The following is a 16756-nucleotide window of genomic DNA, read 5'->3' as shown; positions in this document are numbered from 1 at the left end:
CACTACATCATCACCTTTCATATTTTCAGGTAATTTTTCAGGAATCATGGTATAAATGTGTGTTTAATTTAGATAAATTGGTAAAATTTATTTCACCACTCGCGATACAAGGACATTTTTAATGAAATAAAACAGTCACATGTGAACTAAGAAACTATAGTTTTAACTTCTTTTCCATCATTATGTGTGTGTTTCTCTTTATTGTGGTTATAAAATACACAGGGTATCTTTCACAGAGGGATTCACCAGAGTTGCAGAATCACAAAATAACCTTGATTTATATTGATATAGAAATTGTATGTTCTATTTCTTTTTATTTACACCTAGTTTCCATATGTACATGTATGTCTGACTGTGTGCATAAAATGTTAATGATGGGATTACTTTGTGTACTCTTTTATGAAGTTTACTCTTTTCATTCTTTTCAGTTACATACAGAGCAGTGAATATTTATGAGGTCTCTGTGTGTAATTGGCTTTGATATTTTGAAGATCATAGCTTAAGTTTTGAATGAAACTAAAGGTCCATATTTTACTGTATGTTTCAGAAAATATTTCAATACGAGGAATAATTTTGTTCTGAAAATAACTATACAAAATATTCAAATGGGATTCAGGCTGCCATGTACTTACTTCCTCAGAAATGTAAATTTTCTAACATATGCTAAACTCCAAAACATGTGGGTAATTTTATTCATTGTCTTCATTATGTGCCAGTGAAAACTATGTCAGGTGGATCATACATGGTGGTTTCATTACTAAAAAGTGAGCTTGTCACTGCCGGCCATGATGAAGACATAGGTAGATGTGCATTGCTTTTTTTGCACAAATAAAGGAAGATAGCCACCAATTTGAAAACTAAAACCTACCACAAATGCCTGGGATTTAACTGTATGGAAGTCTGAAAACCAAGGAGTTAAAGAAGAAACATTCATACAAACTGCTCGGAGGGTAAGGGATACCAAGTAAAGGGTGGAGATGATGTGCCGTAAGGAGGAATCTGGCATAACAGGTGTGCACATAAACCAGAAGAATAACATGGAAACAATACACACAGCAAAATCCAGGGTTCCAGCATGTGAAACTGAAGCCGCAAACCCTCTGAATATAAAAACCTGTGGAAGTGCAGCAACAGGAGAAACACCCAGTATCACAGAAGAGTCTGTTGCAGGATTCCATGGGATCCTAGGAGGTAAACAAGCCTACTCACCACAGAATCATGACCAGAAAGGGCAATTTGCTTGACGGTATCAGGAGACTTGACTGAAAGCTGCGTGAGAGATGAGCAAGCAGGATGATTTTCTCTCTGAACACTACCTGACACACAGCACCACAACGCAGCAAAGTGGGTGGCCTGCACTGACAAATATTTATAGCTCCACACCTTGGAACATAACAAGTGCAGTTAGACAAAGAATAATAGCCCAAATGAAAGAGCAGAGCAACATTCTGGCATAAGATGCCTGAGTGCTGTGCATCAGTGGAGGAAGTGCCACCCTGTGAACCAAAGAGTTGATGGTTCAATACCCAGTGAGGGCACTCACCTTGGTTGCCAGCTAGGTTCCCAGGTGAGCCACACAAAAGGACACCACACATTTGAGTTTCTCTTACTCTCTGTCTCCCTCCCTACCCAATCTGTAAAAATAAATCCTTAAAAAAAGGAACTAAGTTCCAAAAAGATAGCCAACCACTCAGATGCAGGAATCAAAACATTGGCAATCAGGATGCTCATAGACATGGCTGAGTAGAGCTACAAAAGGAAGAAGTGCAGGCTATACAGAATGACATACGGAAACATATACAGAGGACGAACAGTGAAATGAAAGGAACTAGGACTCCAATCAATAATTTGGACTAGAAAGAAGAAACAAACACTCATCTCGAATAGAATGAAGAAACCAGAATTGAATCAAATGAGGAGAGGCTGAGTAAGCTTTGTAACAACTTTAAAACCTACAACATTCTAATATTAGGGTTGCCAGAAGGAGAAGAGGAAGAGCATAAAATGGAAAACTGATTTGGAAAGTAAAGAAGGAAAACTTACCAGTGTGGTGAATAAAATAGAAGTGCAAGTGAGGGAACCTCACAGAGTCAAAGAAGTTGCACCCAAGTGGGAACACACCAAGGCACATCACAATTCCATTACCCAAGATAAAAGGTAAGGATAGTGCCCTGGGGGGTGTAGCTCCGTGGACTGACCACGGGCCTGTGAATCACACACCAATGGTTCGATTCCCAGTCAGGGCACATGCTGGGGTTGCAGACCAGTTACCAGCAGGGGACACACGAGAAGCAACCATACATTGATATTTCTCTCCTTCTCTCTGCCCCTTCCCCTCTAAAGGTAAATAAATAAAATATTTTTATAAAGGTAAAGATAGAATCTTAAAGGAGGGATCACAAAAGGAGAGTTAGCTACAAAGGGGTTCACATAATACTGTCAGCTGACTTCTAAAAAAACTTTGCAGACAACAGGGGGCTAGAAACATGTATTCAAATTCAGGTAAGGCAGGGACCTACATCCAAGATTAATTAAGGGGGGAAGCTATCACTTAGAATGGAAGGACAAGTCAAGTGCTTCCCAGATAATGTCAGGTTAAAGGAGTTCATTATCACCAAGCCCTTATATGAAATGTTTCACGCACTTCTCTACTAAAAAGAAGATGCTCAAAATTATAAAGAGTGAAATGGTAACAAACTCACAACTTTTAACAACTGAACCTGTAAATACAAAACCAAAAGGAAAATAAGAAAATGACCAGAACAGGAACACCATAACCAAAATGGAGATCATATGGAGGGTTGTGTACTGGGTGGAGTTAGTGGGAGAATCTGGGCGAAGGTACAGGGAATAAGAAGCATAAATGATGGGTATAACATACATAGGGAGAATTTAAAATCGTGTAGGATCTGTAAAAGTACTAGAAATCTTTCAAATGATCCATGGACATGAATCTAGTGTAGGAGTTATGGAGGGAGGCAGGTTTCCGGGCAAGAGGGGATAAAGGGGAGAAAAATGGGATAATTATGAGAATATAATCAATAAAACATGCTTAAGGTAGTGAGCTTCTGAAAAAATGTGGAAACATAGGCCCCACACACAACTCCTGAATCAGAATCTGCATTTTTACAAAAGTACATTGTTTGCTGTCTGAATGAAACCTAAAGAAGTTTCTTACATTTACCGCTCATCACGCTTTTGTAGCTGAGAAGTATACATAGCTGATTCTGAATGATAGAAATATAACACTCAGCAATCAGTATACCTGTGTGTGTTCCTACATTTTAAAGTTTATTTTCCTGAAAAGGAATGTCTTTTCAGTGGATTTGTAGACACATGTATTATGGTCAGTTCTTTGTGTTAACAAATATTTGGAGAGTATTAGAGGGTCAAAGTGGCCTTACTGAATGATGCAGGATATCTCCTAGGTGAAATCCAATTCTAACAGCTTTCATGTTAGATGACAGTGAGATCTCTCCTGTGTATTGTGGTAAAATATGCCTGTCCTTTTTCTTTTTATCATCAGCCATTCTTAACCTTCAAGGACGTGTCAGTAGACTTTTCTCCAGAGGAGTGGGAATGTCTAGAAGCAGGTCAACGGAAATTGTACTCGGATGTGATGTTGGAGAACTACAGCAACCTGGTCTCCCTGGGTGAGAATGATTTCCTTCAGAGTTTCTACTCCCCACCTCAGGATTTCTTTCTATTTCACATCTTTTGGGGACTCTTCTTTGTATGGGAGAGTTTCAGATTGATGCTCACAAGGGAGAATTTGGAGGCCATCTCATGGAGAAAATAAAGGCTTTGAGAACTGTAGTCCTTTGCAGCTCATTATCTGAAGTATTTACATTTTGTTAGAATGATTAAGGCACTATCAGGAGACAGGATTTTGGAAAGTGAACTTCCAAAATATTTTAAATTTTCCACAGCCCATTTTCCTGAGCTCAAAGTGGGTTTTAAATGGAGACATTATTTAAAATAATAATTATTATTTTGTCCATAGGTCTTGTTGTTTCTAAGCCAGTCCTGGTCACATTTTTGGAGCAAATGAAGAACCTCTGGGATATTTGCAGAAAAAAGTCCATACCCGCCCACCCAGGTAGGTGGAAATGGAGATGCAGATGTCACAGGTGAGAAACCCAGTGGTGACAGAGGAAGCCAGACTTTCAGGCATGCTATGAGAAGCTGTGCTTCAGGAGAAAGGAGTGTGAAAAGGCAGTATTACGTGTGTTGCTGTCAGAGAGGGCCAGCTGGTGTCCAACAGTGTGTCATGCTCCTACATGTTCTCAGAATTCTATTTACACTGCAGTGACCTCTGTTATTGTGTTAGTAGTTTCAACCTAAGCCCTGCCTGTCTAAAAATAAAAAATACAATCTTTACAAAGTGTGCAGTGCATACAGTTAACTCATTTTTAGATTTTAAGGGCCTCCATAGTCTGGCTTCTCTGTCATTGCTTTGAGGACCTGGGAAAATGTGCACACGTGGGTGAGAAATTGTACATTAAACCCTTTTCTTTTTTTCTTTCATTCTTGTGGCAAGAATGGAGTTCATGAAGGAAGTGGTTGAGATCCTGGAATATGATGCAGATATCACAGGAACCCTGTGGCCAGATATCATGTTTTTGAACTTACACTTTTTAACCCTCTGGGGGTTGCAAACAAATCCCTTTGAAGTTTAGACTCTGATTCTCTTGCAGCTCAATGCACCTGAACAAATTGAGACAGTCTAGTTTTCTTCTTTTTAATTTTATATTTTATTTAGTTCTTGTCCAAGTGAAGTTTCCTGTCTTATATTCCCAGGTCTGCCTCCCCAGTGCTCCCCACCTTCCTCCCCACCTTAGTTATTGTCCATGTGTCCTTTATACTTGTTGATGAGAATCCATCGTCTTTTCCTCTATGATTCTCTCCCCTCTCCCCTCTGGACCCTGTCAGTCTGTCCTGTATTTGAGTGTCATTGGTCATATTTTGCTTGTTTGTTTGTGTTGTTGTTTAGAATCCTGTTAATGGTGATATCATATGGTATGAGACAATCTAGTTTTCTGTTTCACTAAAGAATGTCCTTGTGCTTGTGCAAATGTACTATGGTTTCTTGATTCATTGATTTCCTCATGAGCGCTTAGGTTGCTTCCAGCATTGGGCTATTGTAAATTGTGGTGTTATTAACATTGGGGTTCATAGGTCCTTTTCAGTTGGTGTTTCAGGTTTCTTAGTGTCGAAGGAGCTCCTGGGTTTTGAGACAGCATGTGTGGATCTGGAGAGCATTATGGTAATGATATAAGGCAAGTGGTGAAAGACAAATACCATACAATCTCACCTATAAGAGGAAATGAATCATCAAAACAAACAAGGAAGCAAAATATAAACAGAAACATTGAAATAAAGAACAAACTGTCAGTAAGAAGAAGGGACTTGGGACGAAATCATGAGAAGAAAGAGGGCAAGAGTTTTCAGGAACATATATAAAGGTCACATGGACAAACACTATGTAGGAGTGGAAATGAGAGGGATTGGGGAGGGGTGGGCTGGGCTGTGATGGGACAAAAAACAAAACACTGCTCAAACAACAAATAAAAAGAGGACACATGGGAAAAACAGAAGTTGGTAGGAACGATGGAGGAAAGTGGGGATAGTTGTGTTGTGTGGGATAGTTGGAGGGAAAATGGAGACAGCTGCATTTGAACACCAATAAAAATGTAGAAAGGAAATGTTCTTTTGTTTTTCCTGGACTACTGAGTCAGAAGTATAGAGCACGTAAAAGCATATCCAGCAGCTTTGAGAGATTTAGAAGAGTCTGCATCATGCGTCAAGGGGGGCCACTTGAATGGAAAAGCCAGTGGATATGGCTTGGGTGATTTCTGAAGTGGAGTCTTGGAAAATCTCGCGGAATCACTAGGACAGGACTGTAGCATTAGCCAGGCAGGTGGGGACTCACATATAGCACCTTCTACCTGTTTTATTGTTAGAGTTCTGCAAGGGAAGAAGGGCCTCAGATGACATCTGTGTAGGAGAAGGCTGCCTATCCAGCCTTAGCCCTGAAGCCAGAGAGTTGAGTACCTCCCTGAATGTCTCTAGCAACTTTCAGTCTGCTCTCCCCAGGCTTAAGGTCAGAGCCTGTGAGCAGCTGCAGCTCTGCATCAGGCCCTTTAAGAGAAAGACTTGGACTCCAGCATCTCTCAGTCTCAGTCAGTCATTATCACTGCTGACTTTCCAGGGTGATTCCTTTTATATCATAAGTTCTTCAAAGGTTGTTGATTGACTTTTTAGCATTTATTTACCTATTGGAAAAATAAATGATAATTTTAAGATAAGTACTTAATCATTGTGGGACATGATTCAAATATGAATCAGCCATACATCAATTGCCATGAAATTTAAATTCACATTCCTTTGTTTTTCCTTATTCTTTTCATTGCTTGTTTCTGTGCTTTTGTAATGGTAAATGGCTGTTTGTTCTTTTGAGTCACAGAAATAATCTTTATTTTCTCTTTGTCCATGGCTGAATTTGTATTCACTGTATGTCGGATATAAACTTTTCTATGTTGGCCCCACCTGTCGTGGGTCACTGCCTTGCGTGCCACCTTGCAAAGCCAAAGATTCCTGGTTTGATTCCCACTTGGGGTACATTCCTGGGTTGTGGGCCGTGTTCCCAGTAGGGGGCACGTCTGAGGCAACTTCACATTTATGTCTCTCACCATCCTTTCTGTTTTGTCTAAAAATAAATAAAATCTTCAAAAGTAGCTTTTCTGAATTGAATGTAATTTTTGAAAAGATCTGATTCAGGCGTTTCTGTTCCTTTGTGGCCAGCTGTGCTTGCGTACTTCTCTTTTATGCTGTGCTCTGAAGAGATGTGCACCATCTGGTCCAGCAAATGATCCCCACTTGGAGAGGAGGGCGGTGCACACTCTAATTAATAATGCTCCAGGGTTGCCCCACCACCCCAACCAAGGGGTCTATGTGGGTGGCTGGCTATAACCTACACACTGCCAATAATTGCACACTGCAACCAAAGTAGGAAGCCCTTGTAAAATCCAACGTTCATATCACTCTGCTGCTGGGTTTTATGGAAGAGTAGCTGCACGTTCTAGATTGGATACAAATGGCCTCATAGATGTAGCAGGTGATTTCATAGATGAAGATTACGGAGGAAATGTTGGTGTTGTACTACTCAATTTTGGCAAAGGAAAGTTTGAAGTTAAAAAACATAATGGCATTGCACACTTCATTTCTCAATGGATTTATTATCCAGAAACAGAGGAGGTTGAATGTATGGATGACACAGAATGGTGTTCTGGAAGCGTTGGTTCCACTGGAAAGAATTGAAATGTCTGCTGAAAATAGGAAATGAGGAACAATACTTTTGTCTTAAAAGAGAAGCTTTTCTTTAGTGATTTGGTGCTTAAACAAGGTTTAGCTTCCAAAAATATTAATTGATATAATTGAAGAGTTTCATAATTGTAAGGAACTATGCTTTATGAGCTTGCTTTCCCCAGGTTGAAAAAAATTAAATAACATTCACCCCTAGTTTAAACTCTAATTTCTGGGGAAAAAAGTGGTGGGTGTTTGATTTTGAGTGTTTCTGGGTTGCAAGATTTATATCATGCCTGTTTCTTTTTCAAAGCCCATGATATCTTATTATGCTTGACATTGGTCTGAAACGTATCATTAGCTCTCTACTCTGAATTATGATAACACGGGTCGGTGTTATTTCAAATATTACCCTTTCTTTTTAGTGTGCACTGTAATGTGTTCACCATGTAGTGTTATGGCCTGAGCACTATGTGTCCTGCACAACAGAAACACGTATTGGGAACATGGAGGACAAGAGTGACATCATTGAATACACTGGACACTATGTGTCTGGAAACAATGGGAATGTGGAGTTTATTTACTCTATTTTCATTGTGTGTCAAGGGAGATGAGCACAGTGTTTTATGAGAGTAAGCAGCCATTGTTCCCCTTTTTTTGTGACTTTTGTCATTGCACCACACTTCATCCTCCTGCAAGTATTTAAGTGATTTGAAGTACTCAAAACTGTGATTTGTTTAAAAATTCCTTGTAAGGTCAATGTATATTCACCTGTGTGTCATACATGTGAACCTTCCTTTTGTGTCTATCAGCTGTGTCATCTACAGAGAACCAGTACTTCCTGGAAAGGTCAGGAATAGAAGAACCATTTTTTGAAGAAACACTGGTAAGATATGAGAGCTGTGCCTTTGATACTCATAAGGAAGTTTATGACAAGAAACAAAGCATGATTGAATGGAGAAAACTCACTTTAAAAATGATTCATGAAAAATCGTGGTTATATAAGAGGTGAAAAATATTACAAATCTGGGAAAACTTCCACTTTAAATCAGATACCTTTACATACCAATGTATTTCCAAATAGGAAGACTGAAAATATTATTCTAGCTGTACATATTCTTCTAAAGCACACATGGCAAACACAAGATCTCCAGGCTGAATCTGGCCCTCGACCTTCTTTTATCCCACCCAGAACCTTTTCCTTACCTGGAGGCATCACTAAACTCCTTGCCCCCCCTACATTAGAATAGTAACATTCACATGGTCCTAAAAGTATATGCAGCCCACTGAAGGGAATGATGAGGCTGAAGTGGCCCATGGTAGAACTGAGACTGACTACCATTTTCAAAAGACATTCTGGAAAATCTAAGATATCTCATAAGTTGTGGTGTTGGTAATCATTTGAATTGTTTGAAATGTAGAGTGGGAATAAGTTTTCAGTCACTAATTTGTAAAATGTAGTCATTTAGAATGCATGTAGAAAGCTTAAATGTGATGAATTTGACATTTCCTTTCTTCAGAAAATGCTGTACTTTTGCAGAAATGCTTGTTTTTTTATTCCACTGCATAATATTTTCTTGAACTTGGGTATAATTTTTAATACAACCAAGAAGGTTTTATAGGGATCACAGCATGGTTATTTAGGAATAAGTTTACATGCTTAATGAAATTATAGATGCCACTAAAAGCCTTTATGTGTTCAATTTTTCCCAGAGTTTGTGTGATGAACACAGAGGTAGTCAATGCAGTGAACATTGGAAGACTTTTCTCCATGAGTCAAATTCTACTGTCCAGCCAAAGAGTCAGCTTGCAGATGGCCATTATGACGATGGAGAAGTCTTTGACAAAACGTCAGTTCACAATACTCATCAGGTTGTTCCTACTGAGAAGAAGACAAACAAGCAAAGTCATAATGTCCAATGCTTAAAGCAATCCTCAAATAGCACTGCACAAATGAATAGAGCTGTCAGGGAGAATGTTTGCAAATTTTTAACATGTAGGAAATGCTTCAATAAAGTATCAAATTTCAATACACTTAACAAAAGAGGTCCCAGCAAAGAACATGAATTTGAAGACTGTGCTAAAACAGGTCACTGGATCTCAGGCGTAATTCTACATAAAAAAAGTTATGTTGGACAGAATCCTGAAATTTGTAAAGAATGTAACAAAGTGTTTTGGATAACACCAACCTTTTCTAATCATCACACAGTGCATATGGGACACAACTCTGATGAATGTAGAGAATGTGCTAAAGCCTTTAGCCTGTCCTCAAATGTTAATGATAATAAGAAAATTGATACAGGAGAGAAATTTTTCAAATGTAGTGCATGTGACAATAAATTTAGAGAGTCCTATAATCTTGCTGAGCATGACAGAATTCATACTGGTGAAAATTCTCCTATGTGTAGAGAATGTTCAGAAGCATTCAGGAGGTCGTCAAACCTCACACAAGCTCAGAAAATTCATGCGGGACAGAAGTCTTATGAATGCAGAAAATGTTGCAAAGCCTTTAGGTGGATCTCAAACCTTTCAAGACATCAGACAACTCATACTGGAAGAAACCCTCATAAATGTACCCAATGTGCCAAAACATTTACACTGTCCTCAACCCTTACATGCCATCAGACAGTTCATACTGGAGAGAAACCTTATGATTGTACTGAATGTGGCAAAGCCTTTAGCCCGCAATCACACCTCACTCGACATGTAAAAATTCAGAGTGGAGAAAAGCCTTTTGAATGTGCTGAATGTGGGAAAGCCTTTAGGCTGAGGTCAACACTTACTAAACATCAGAACATTCATTCTGGAGAGAAGCCTTATGAATGTACACAATGTGGCAAAGCCTTTAGCCAGCTCTTCAACCTCACTCGACATCTAAAAATTCACAGTGGAGAAAAACCTTTTGAATGTACTGAATGTGGGAAACCCTTTAGGCACCAGTCAACACTTACTCAACATCAGAAAATTCATACTGGGGAGGAGCCTTATGAATGTATTCAATGTGGCAAAAGCTTTAGGAGGTCCTCACACCTTACACAACATCAGAAAATTCATACTGGAGAGAAGCCTTATGAATGTATTCAATGTGGCAAAACCTTTAGGACGACCTCACACCTTACACGACATCAGAAAATTCATACTGGAGAGAAGCCTTATGAATGTACACAATGTGGCACAGCCTTTAGCCAGCTATCGAACCTCACTCGACATCTAAAAATTCACAGTGGAGAAAAACCTTTTGAATGTACTGAATGTGGGAAAGCCTTTAGGCACCAGTCAACACTTACTCAACATCAGACCATTCATACAGGGGAGAAGCCTTACGAATGTACACAATGTAGGAAAACCTTTAGAGACCATTCTAATTTTCATAAACATGAGAAAATTCACACTGGAGAGAAGCCTTATGAATGTACTCAATGTGGCAAAGCCTTTAGCCAGATCTCAAACCTCACTCAACATCTAACAATTCACAGTGGCGAAAAACCTTATGAATGTACTCAATGAGGCAAAGCCTTTAGGCTGAACTCACAACTCACTCGACATCTGAAATTTCATACTGGAGAGAAGTCAAATGAATTTTCTCAATGTGGCAGTCTTTAGGTCGACATCAAGCCTTACTCAATGTTATATAATTCACACTGTAGAGAAGCTTTATATATGTGAAATATTTGGTAAAGTGGTAAACCTCTAATGTAACCTGTGTCAGCACCGGAAAATTCAAATTGGAAGTGTTCAGCATCTGATAAAGCATCTTTGCAGCCCTCAAACCTTACTCAACATCAAACAATTCACAACACAGGAATGCCTTATACGTGTACCTTATGTGGTATAAGCTTCAACCAGTCCTCAATGATCATTCATCACAAAGTACATTTATACTGTAGTGAATCCTATTAAAAGTGCAAAATGGGATTAAGCCTTTAGCCACTTACCACTCTTACTAAACTTCAGAAAACTCGTACTGGAAACAAGGCTTATAAATGTGGACTATGTGACAAAACGTTTCGACATCAGATCATGCATACCGGAGAGAAACCATAAATAGTAGTGCATATAACAAGTGTATTTTTTATCAGAGGTGCATTACCCAATATGAGACACACCCATCTAGAGAAAAACTGCTTAAACATAGAGACTTCCGCAGTATTTTTCTCTATATCCAAAACATACCCAACATTGTAAATCACGTTTTTCAACATTCACCTCTTACGTGGCATATGAGAATTCACACTATAAACACACCATTAAAACAGAGATTGTAGAAAATTGTACAGCTGGATCTACTGCCTTGTTATATATCAGGGAAAGCACAGAAAGGTGGAATTCAATATTCACAAATAGTGAAGGACTTTTGTGAAATAACACAGTTCTCATAACCCAAAAGAAGTTATACGTGAAAGTGGCTTGAAAGGTGTAAAAATTTAGGAAAGTATATAATAAAAACTGCAGCTCAAAATATCATAATTCAGAGTAGAGAGCTAATGATAGGTTTAAGACCAATGTCAAGCATAATAAGATATCATGGGCTTTGAAAAAGAAACAGGCATGATATAAATCTTGGAACACAAAAACTCTCAAAAACAACCACCCACCACTTTTTCCCCCAAAATTAGAGTTTAAACTAGGGGTGAATGTTATTTCTTTTTTTTTCAACGTGGAGAAAGCAAGCTCATAAAGCATAGTTCCTTACAGTTATGAAACTCTACAATTATATCAACTAATATTTTTGGAAGCTAAACCTTGTTTAAGCACCAAATCACTAAAGAAAAGCTTCTGTTTTAAGACTAAAGTATTGTTCCTCATTTCCAATTTTCAGCAGACATTTCAATTCTTTATTGCTGTAAAGCAGAATATTAGTACAGAGAATTTCACAAAGTTTAAAAACAGCAATTGTTACTGTCCAATGTGCTTGAAAATGTGGAGGGGATGGATGTCTGCGCTGGTGGGGGGGGCAGGGCTGGGAATATAAGACAGAAAACTGTACTTGAATAAGAGTGAAATAAAAATAAAAATTCAAAAATAGATATGTATAATTGCTCAGAATATAAACTATAGTATATTGACAGTATTTGAAATGTTTTAGAAGGAAATATTAAACTGATTCCAGGCTTTTATCAGTTAATGCTACTATGATTTTATTTTTGCTGTGTGTGAAATCACTGGGGTGATTGTTGTTTCCTTAACCACCGGTCAACTCCTGTATATTAGGTGATCTTCACTCATGACTACATTTGTATAATAGGTTGAGGACAGCATAATGTACAATGTGTGAAAAATCTCATGATTTTTCAATGTATTGAAAATTCAAATGAAGTTGTTTGTTTTATGTTACTCAGCATTTTATTGTACGTTACAATGGAAGTCATGCTACTTTGCATTATATTAAGACATAGAAACGATATAAATTTTAACTATTTTTCTAAATCTCCCTTTACGAAAAATGTCATTTTGTTAAAATCCTGATCTGTCCCCGTCATAGTCATAGTTAAATATTAGTTAATGTGGTTGGAATATAAAAGCCATCAGTGATACGTGATGGAAAATCGACAGTTCAACCGTCAGTGCATAACAGTGCTGTACGTCACGTTTGCTCAACAGTTGGCCTCCAGTTAGAAACCAAAGAAAACTGCGCTCTTGGATTTTAATATGCAAGGAAAGTAACACTCCCCAATGCTTGGAAGTCTGGTTTGAGAAATGCTAACAAAATTGTATTGAAATTCTTTATTTAGATAACGTGTGAATTGATTATTTTTATTAATAAAAATGGATTTACTGGAATGTGTTTACATCTCCAAATTCACTGATGTTTATAGATAACAATTTGTCATTCCATAATGCAGTGCAGTTATGCTAGTAACACTTTATTTCCTTGGTTTCCTTAGACACAAAATAATGTGAAAAAAATCCTCATTATTGATATATTTCATTGTACCTAATGGAGCATTCCAATAATTACAATAGATGATATGTGCTTTTTTGAAGGGTTCAGCTAAGCTACTTTATAATACTGCTCCATTATTGATGCAATTTATTTTGTGTAACTAGGAGCCTTGAACTGCCAGTATCTTCTTCAGCAATTCCACACAGTACATAACATCTCACACAGTCACAATTAGTGGTCCCTTCTTGAACTGATTTCCAGCCAACTGATCTGAGCAACAGTTTTCCTTGCACCTGAGGCTTTCACCGCACATGGCCAGTAGATAAGATCGCTCCACACTTTATGAAGATATTGCTTTTTACGGTTTATTTTGAACAATGTAACCTTAGCTCTCGTTACCCCAAAGTCCTCTGCACATGACCCTGAACTAAATCAGGTGTCCTGGGATCTCCTGGAGTTTCCCAGCATCCAGCCACATCCTCACTGGAGCCACTATAGGCCTGCTGTGTACGTCTTCCAACATCTCTGGGGAATAGAGTTGTCTCACTCAGTTTCTCTTGTGGTCTTTTATATAACTGCTGCTCACTATCCAATACCAAAGTGCTGTGCTTAACAAATGATAATTCAATTTTAGTATGTTTTTAAAATATTTTATTTAGTTATTTTTAGAGAGAAGGGAGGAGGGAGTAAGAGAGGGAGAGAAAAATCAATGTTGTTTTTTTTTTTTGTCACATGTCCCCACTGAGAACCTGACCCACAACCCAGACATGTGCCCCCACTGGCGATCAAATTGGCCACCCTTTGGTTAGCATCCCAGCATCCCCCAACAGAGCTATGCCAGCAAGGCAAATGCTAATTTTTTAAAGTGGAGACAACTCTTCTTGAAGAACTCTAAAATAATATTTTAAAGTGCTAAGAAGTATAACTTCAGAGTTCTGGTTATTATTGTTTTGATAATAACTTCGACAAAGTTTAATTTTATATACTAACATTATCTTTCAATACATCTTAAATATTTTATACTGTTACAAATTGACATGTAATATGAATCAAAGTCTTCAATTTGGATTAATTTTAGAATGTAAATGTGTAGTAGTGACATCTACTTGCTTACTGAATATTTATTATCATATTTCTTTACCAATAAAATGGCCATTCCTTTCTCTCTTATATTTTATTGTTGTTGAAGTACAGTCCTCTGTATTTACCCCCCACCACTCGCCTCCATCCTAGCCATCCCCACCTCCCTCCCCTGATTCCACCTACCCTTGGTTTTGTCCATATGTCCTTTATAGCTGTTCCTGAAAACCCTTCCCCACTTTCCCACCATTATCCCATTCCAATTCCCCTCTGGTTAGTGTCACATTGTTTGTAATTTCAGTGTCTCTAAGTACTCTTCTTTCAATTAGGATAAGGTTTTTAATCCTCACTTTGGCGGCCTCCCTGTGTTTTTCCATTTATTGTGTAGAGCTGCTATGTTGCTTGCCCTTTGTGAAGTGGACTCATGTAGTGAGTGCCCTATAGAATCCACTGGCACAATCTTTCTGTTCGCCAAATCAGGGGCCTTCACTTGTGCTCTCCTTTCCATTGTGGGCAGTGTACACACTCCCATCATAGTTTAGGCTTGATTTCCTATCACCAAAATGGGATGGATTTATACCTGGGTCAGTTGACTATGAGGACTGACAGCAAAAACTGACCTTTCACCCCAAGTGCTGTGGTACATCTACTTTTATGGGGTCAGTCCCTCAAAGCTAGACTTACTTCACTATGACTCTGATAACCACAGAGGCTGCTTCTTCAGTTTGTTACTTAAGGAGGTGGTTGGGTGGTGCTATGTTGGGAGTGAAGTTGTCTGCCAGATGTCCTAGCTTTGGGATGTCCACCTGTGCTGCCACTTACCCCCTTCTAGGCCACTTCCTATGAGATACAAAGAGATCTTCAGTTGGCTGCTAATTTAGATTGTCTTAGAGGTGACCAGAAGAAGACAAGCTGTGCAACATGTCCTGCTGCTGATGGCATCAACACAACAAGTGTTACAGGATATGTAGAAGACAGTTGTGGCCTTTTTCATAGATATTACAAATGTCTGAAGCATGATGGGACAGAGACCACATGTTGTGGAATAGCCACTGCAACACCTCTGGTAATCCTGGAGACTTGGTGGGGCAACATATCAGGGAGTCAGGATAGTAGAGCTACTAGCTGTAGGCATGTGGTAGGAAATACAGTTATGGTGCCCATTCTACCGAGTCTCATGTTAGTGGCGGACATACTTTCAGAATGGAAGCAATTACTTCGGACATCACATCTGTCTCTTGAGAGTCCTCCCACTCTCACCATGTGTCCAGACCTTTCATTTTCTCTCTGCATGTCCAATTCCTGCCAGGATTTCAAAGCTCACGGTGACTGAGGCCTTCTAATTTGGTGCTCATGCCATTTAAGGGGAACTTATGGGTCTCCAGGTACCTGCCATCTATGTCTACCAATCCTTCACTGGTTTCCAAAGCCAGAGTTTATGGGGATTTGTCTTTCCACCAGTGGCATGGACCTCAGGGGATACACATGTGGGGCTAGGACGCATGTCATTCTTCATGGGAAATTTCCGCAGCCCAGTTACTTCTCCCAGTTTTTAAAGATCACATGGCTGGGTGTCAGTGGCAGCAACAATTTTTATGTCTTTGCTCGTTCTACCTATTTCCATGTACATTTTATTTGCTTATTCCTGGGACTTCTCTTCAGCTAGATTTCAGGTGGTTTATGAATGATGGTTGTTCTGTAGCTTAGTTTTACTTCTGATGTGCTCGTGGAGCATTTGAGTATATCATTTACCTTCTCTGGAATCTTGACCAGACTCCCTAGTCTTTCTTATCTTGGATTATGCAAATATAAGAGTGATTATACATTTTTGCCTACCTCTCCTTTATTTCATTTAGCAGAATGCTCTAAACAGTTCATGGATATAGGCAAAAGGCAACATTTATTTCTTGTATGGTTGTATAATACATATTCCATTCTAATTCCTTCGTACATAAAATAATATTGAAGTACTGATACATTGTAAATAATCCTGGTTCTTTTTGTGTTGCCCTTTGAAAATGATGATCCAATAAATGTGTATGGATCTTTTAGGCCGAGATTCAATTTTTTGGATAATTTTTCTGACTGGGAAGTCTTTTTTAAAAAATATTTTATTGATTATGCGATTATAGTTATCCCCTTTTTTCCCTTCATTACCGTCAACCCTGCAACCTTCTCCTCCCCTCATTCTCCCCCTTTAGTTCATGTCCATGTGTCCTAAGTGGGATGTCTTGAGCAAATGGCTTCCTGTCTAAAGTAACGAGGGGATGTTTACATTCATTCTAGAGTAGATTCAACAATTTACATGCCCACGAATGGTGTGCTAGGATTTTCGTTGCCATCATCTCACTGACGCTTGTCTCTAGTATATTTGAGGACACAATTTATAAGAAATGGAAGGTGGTAGCTTCATGCAGTTTGGACTTGAATTATCTCCAAGAGAAAAGCTGGGACTTGGGACCCTATTAGGAAAAGCATTTTGTTTTG

General features: G+C 38.7%; 1 protein-coding gene across 1 annotated transcript; it reads left to right on the top strand.

The window, feature by feature from the left end:
• The first annotated feature begins 8961 nt into the window (after positions 1–8961).
• Positions 8962–10812, top strand: LOC118983484 (zinc finger protein 345-like). Its single transcript, XM_037041055.1, has one exon. It carries the CDS (start codon positions 8962–8964, stop codon positions 10810–10812), a length of 1851 nt encoding a protein of 616 aa, XP_036896950.1.
• Positions 10813–16756: the final 5944 nt, after the last annotated feature.

Source organism: Sturnira hondurensis, unplaced genomic scaffold, assembly GCF_014824575.4.
Source record: "Sturnira hondurensis isolate 20B ecotype Veracruz unplaced genomic scaffold, ASM1482457v3 Scaffold0000451, whole genome shotgun sequence".
In the NCBI taxonomy this organism is placed as follows: Eukaryota; Metazoa; Chordata; class Mammalia; order Chiroptera; family Phyllostomidae; genus Sturnira; species Sturnira hondurensis.
This window is presented reverse-complemented; position numbering and strand designations above follow the sequence as displayed.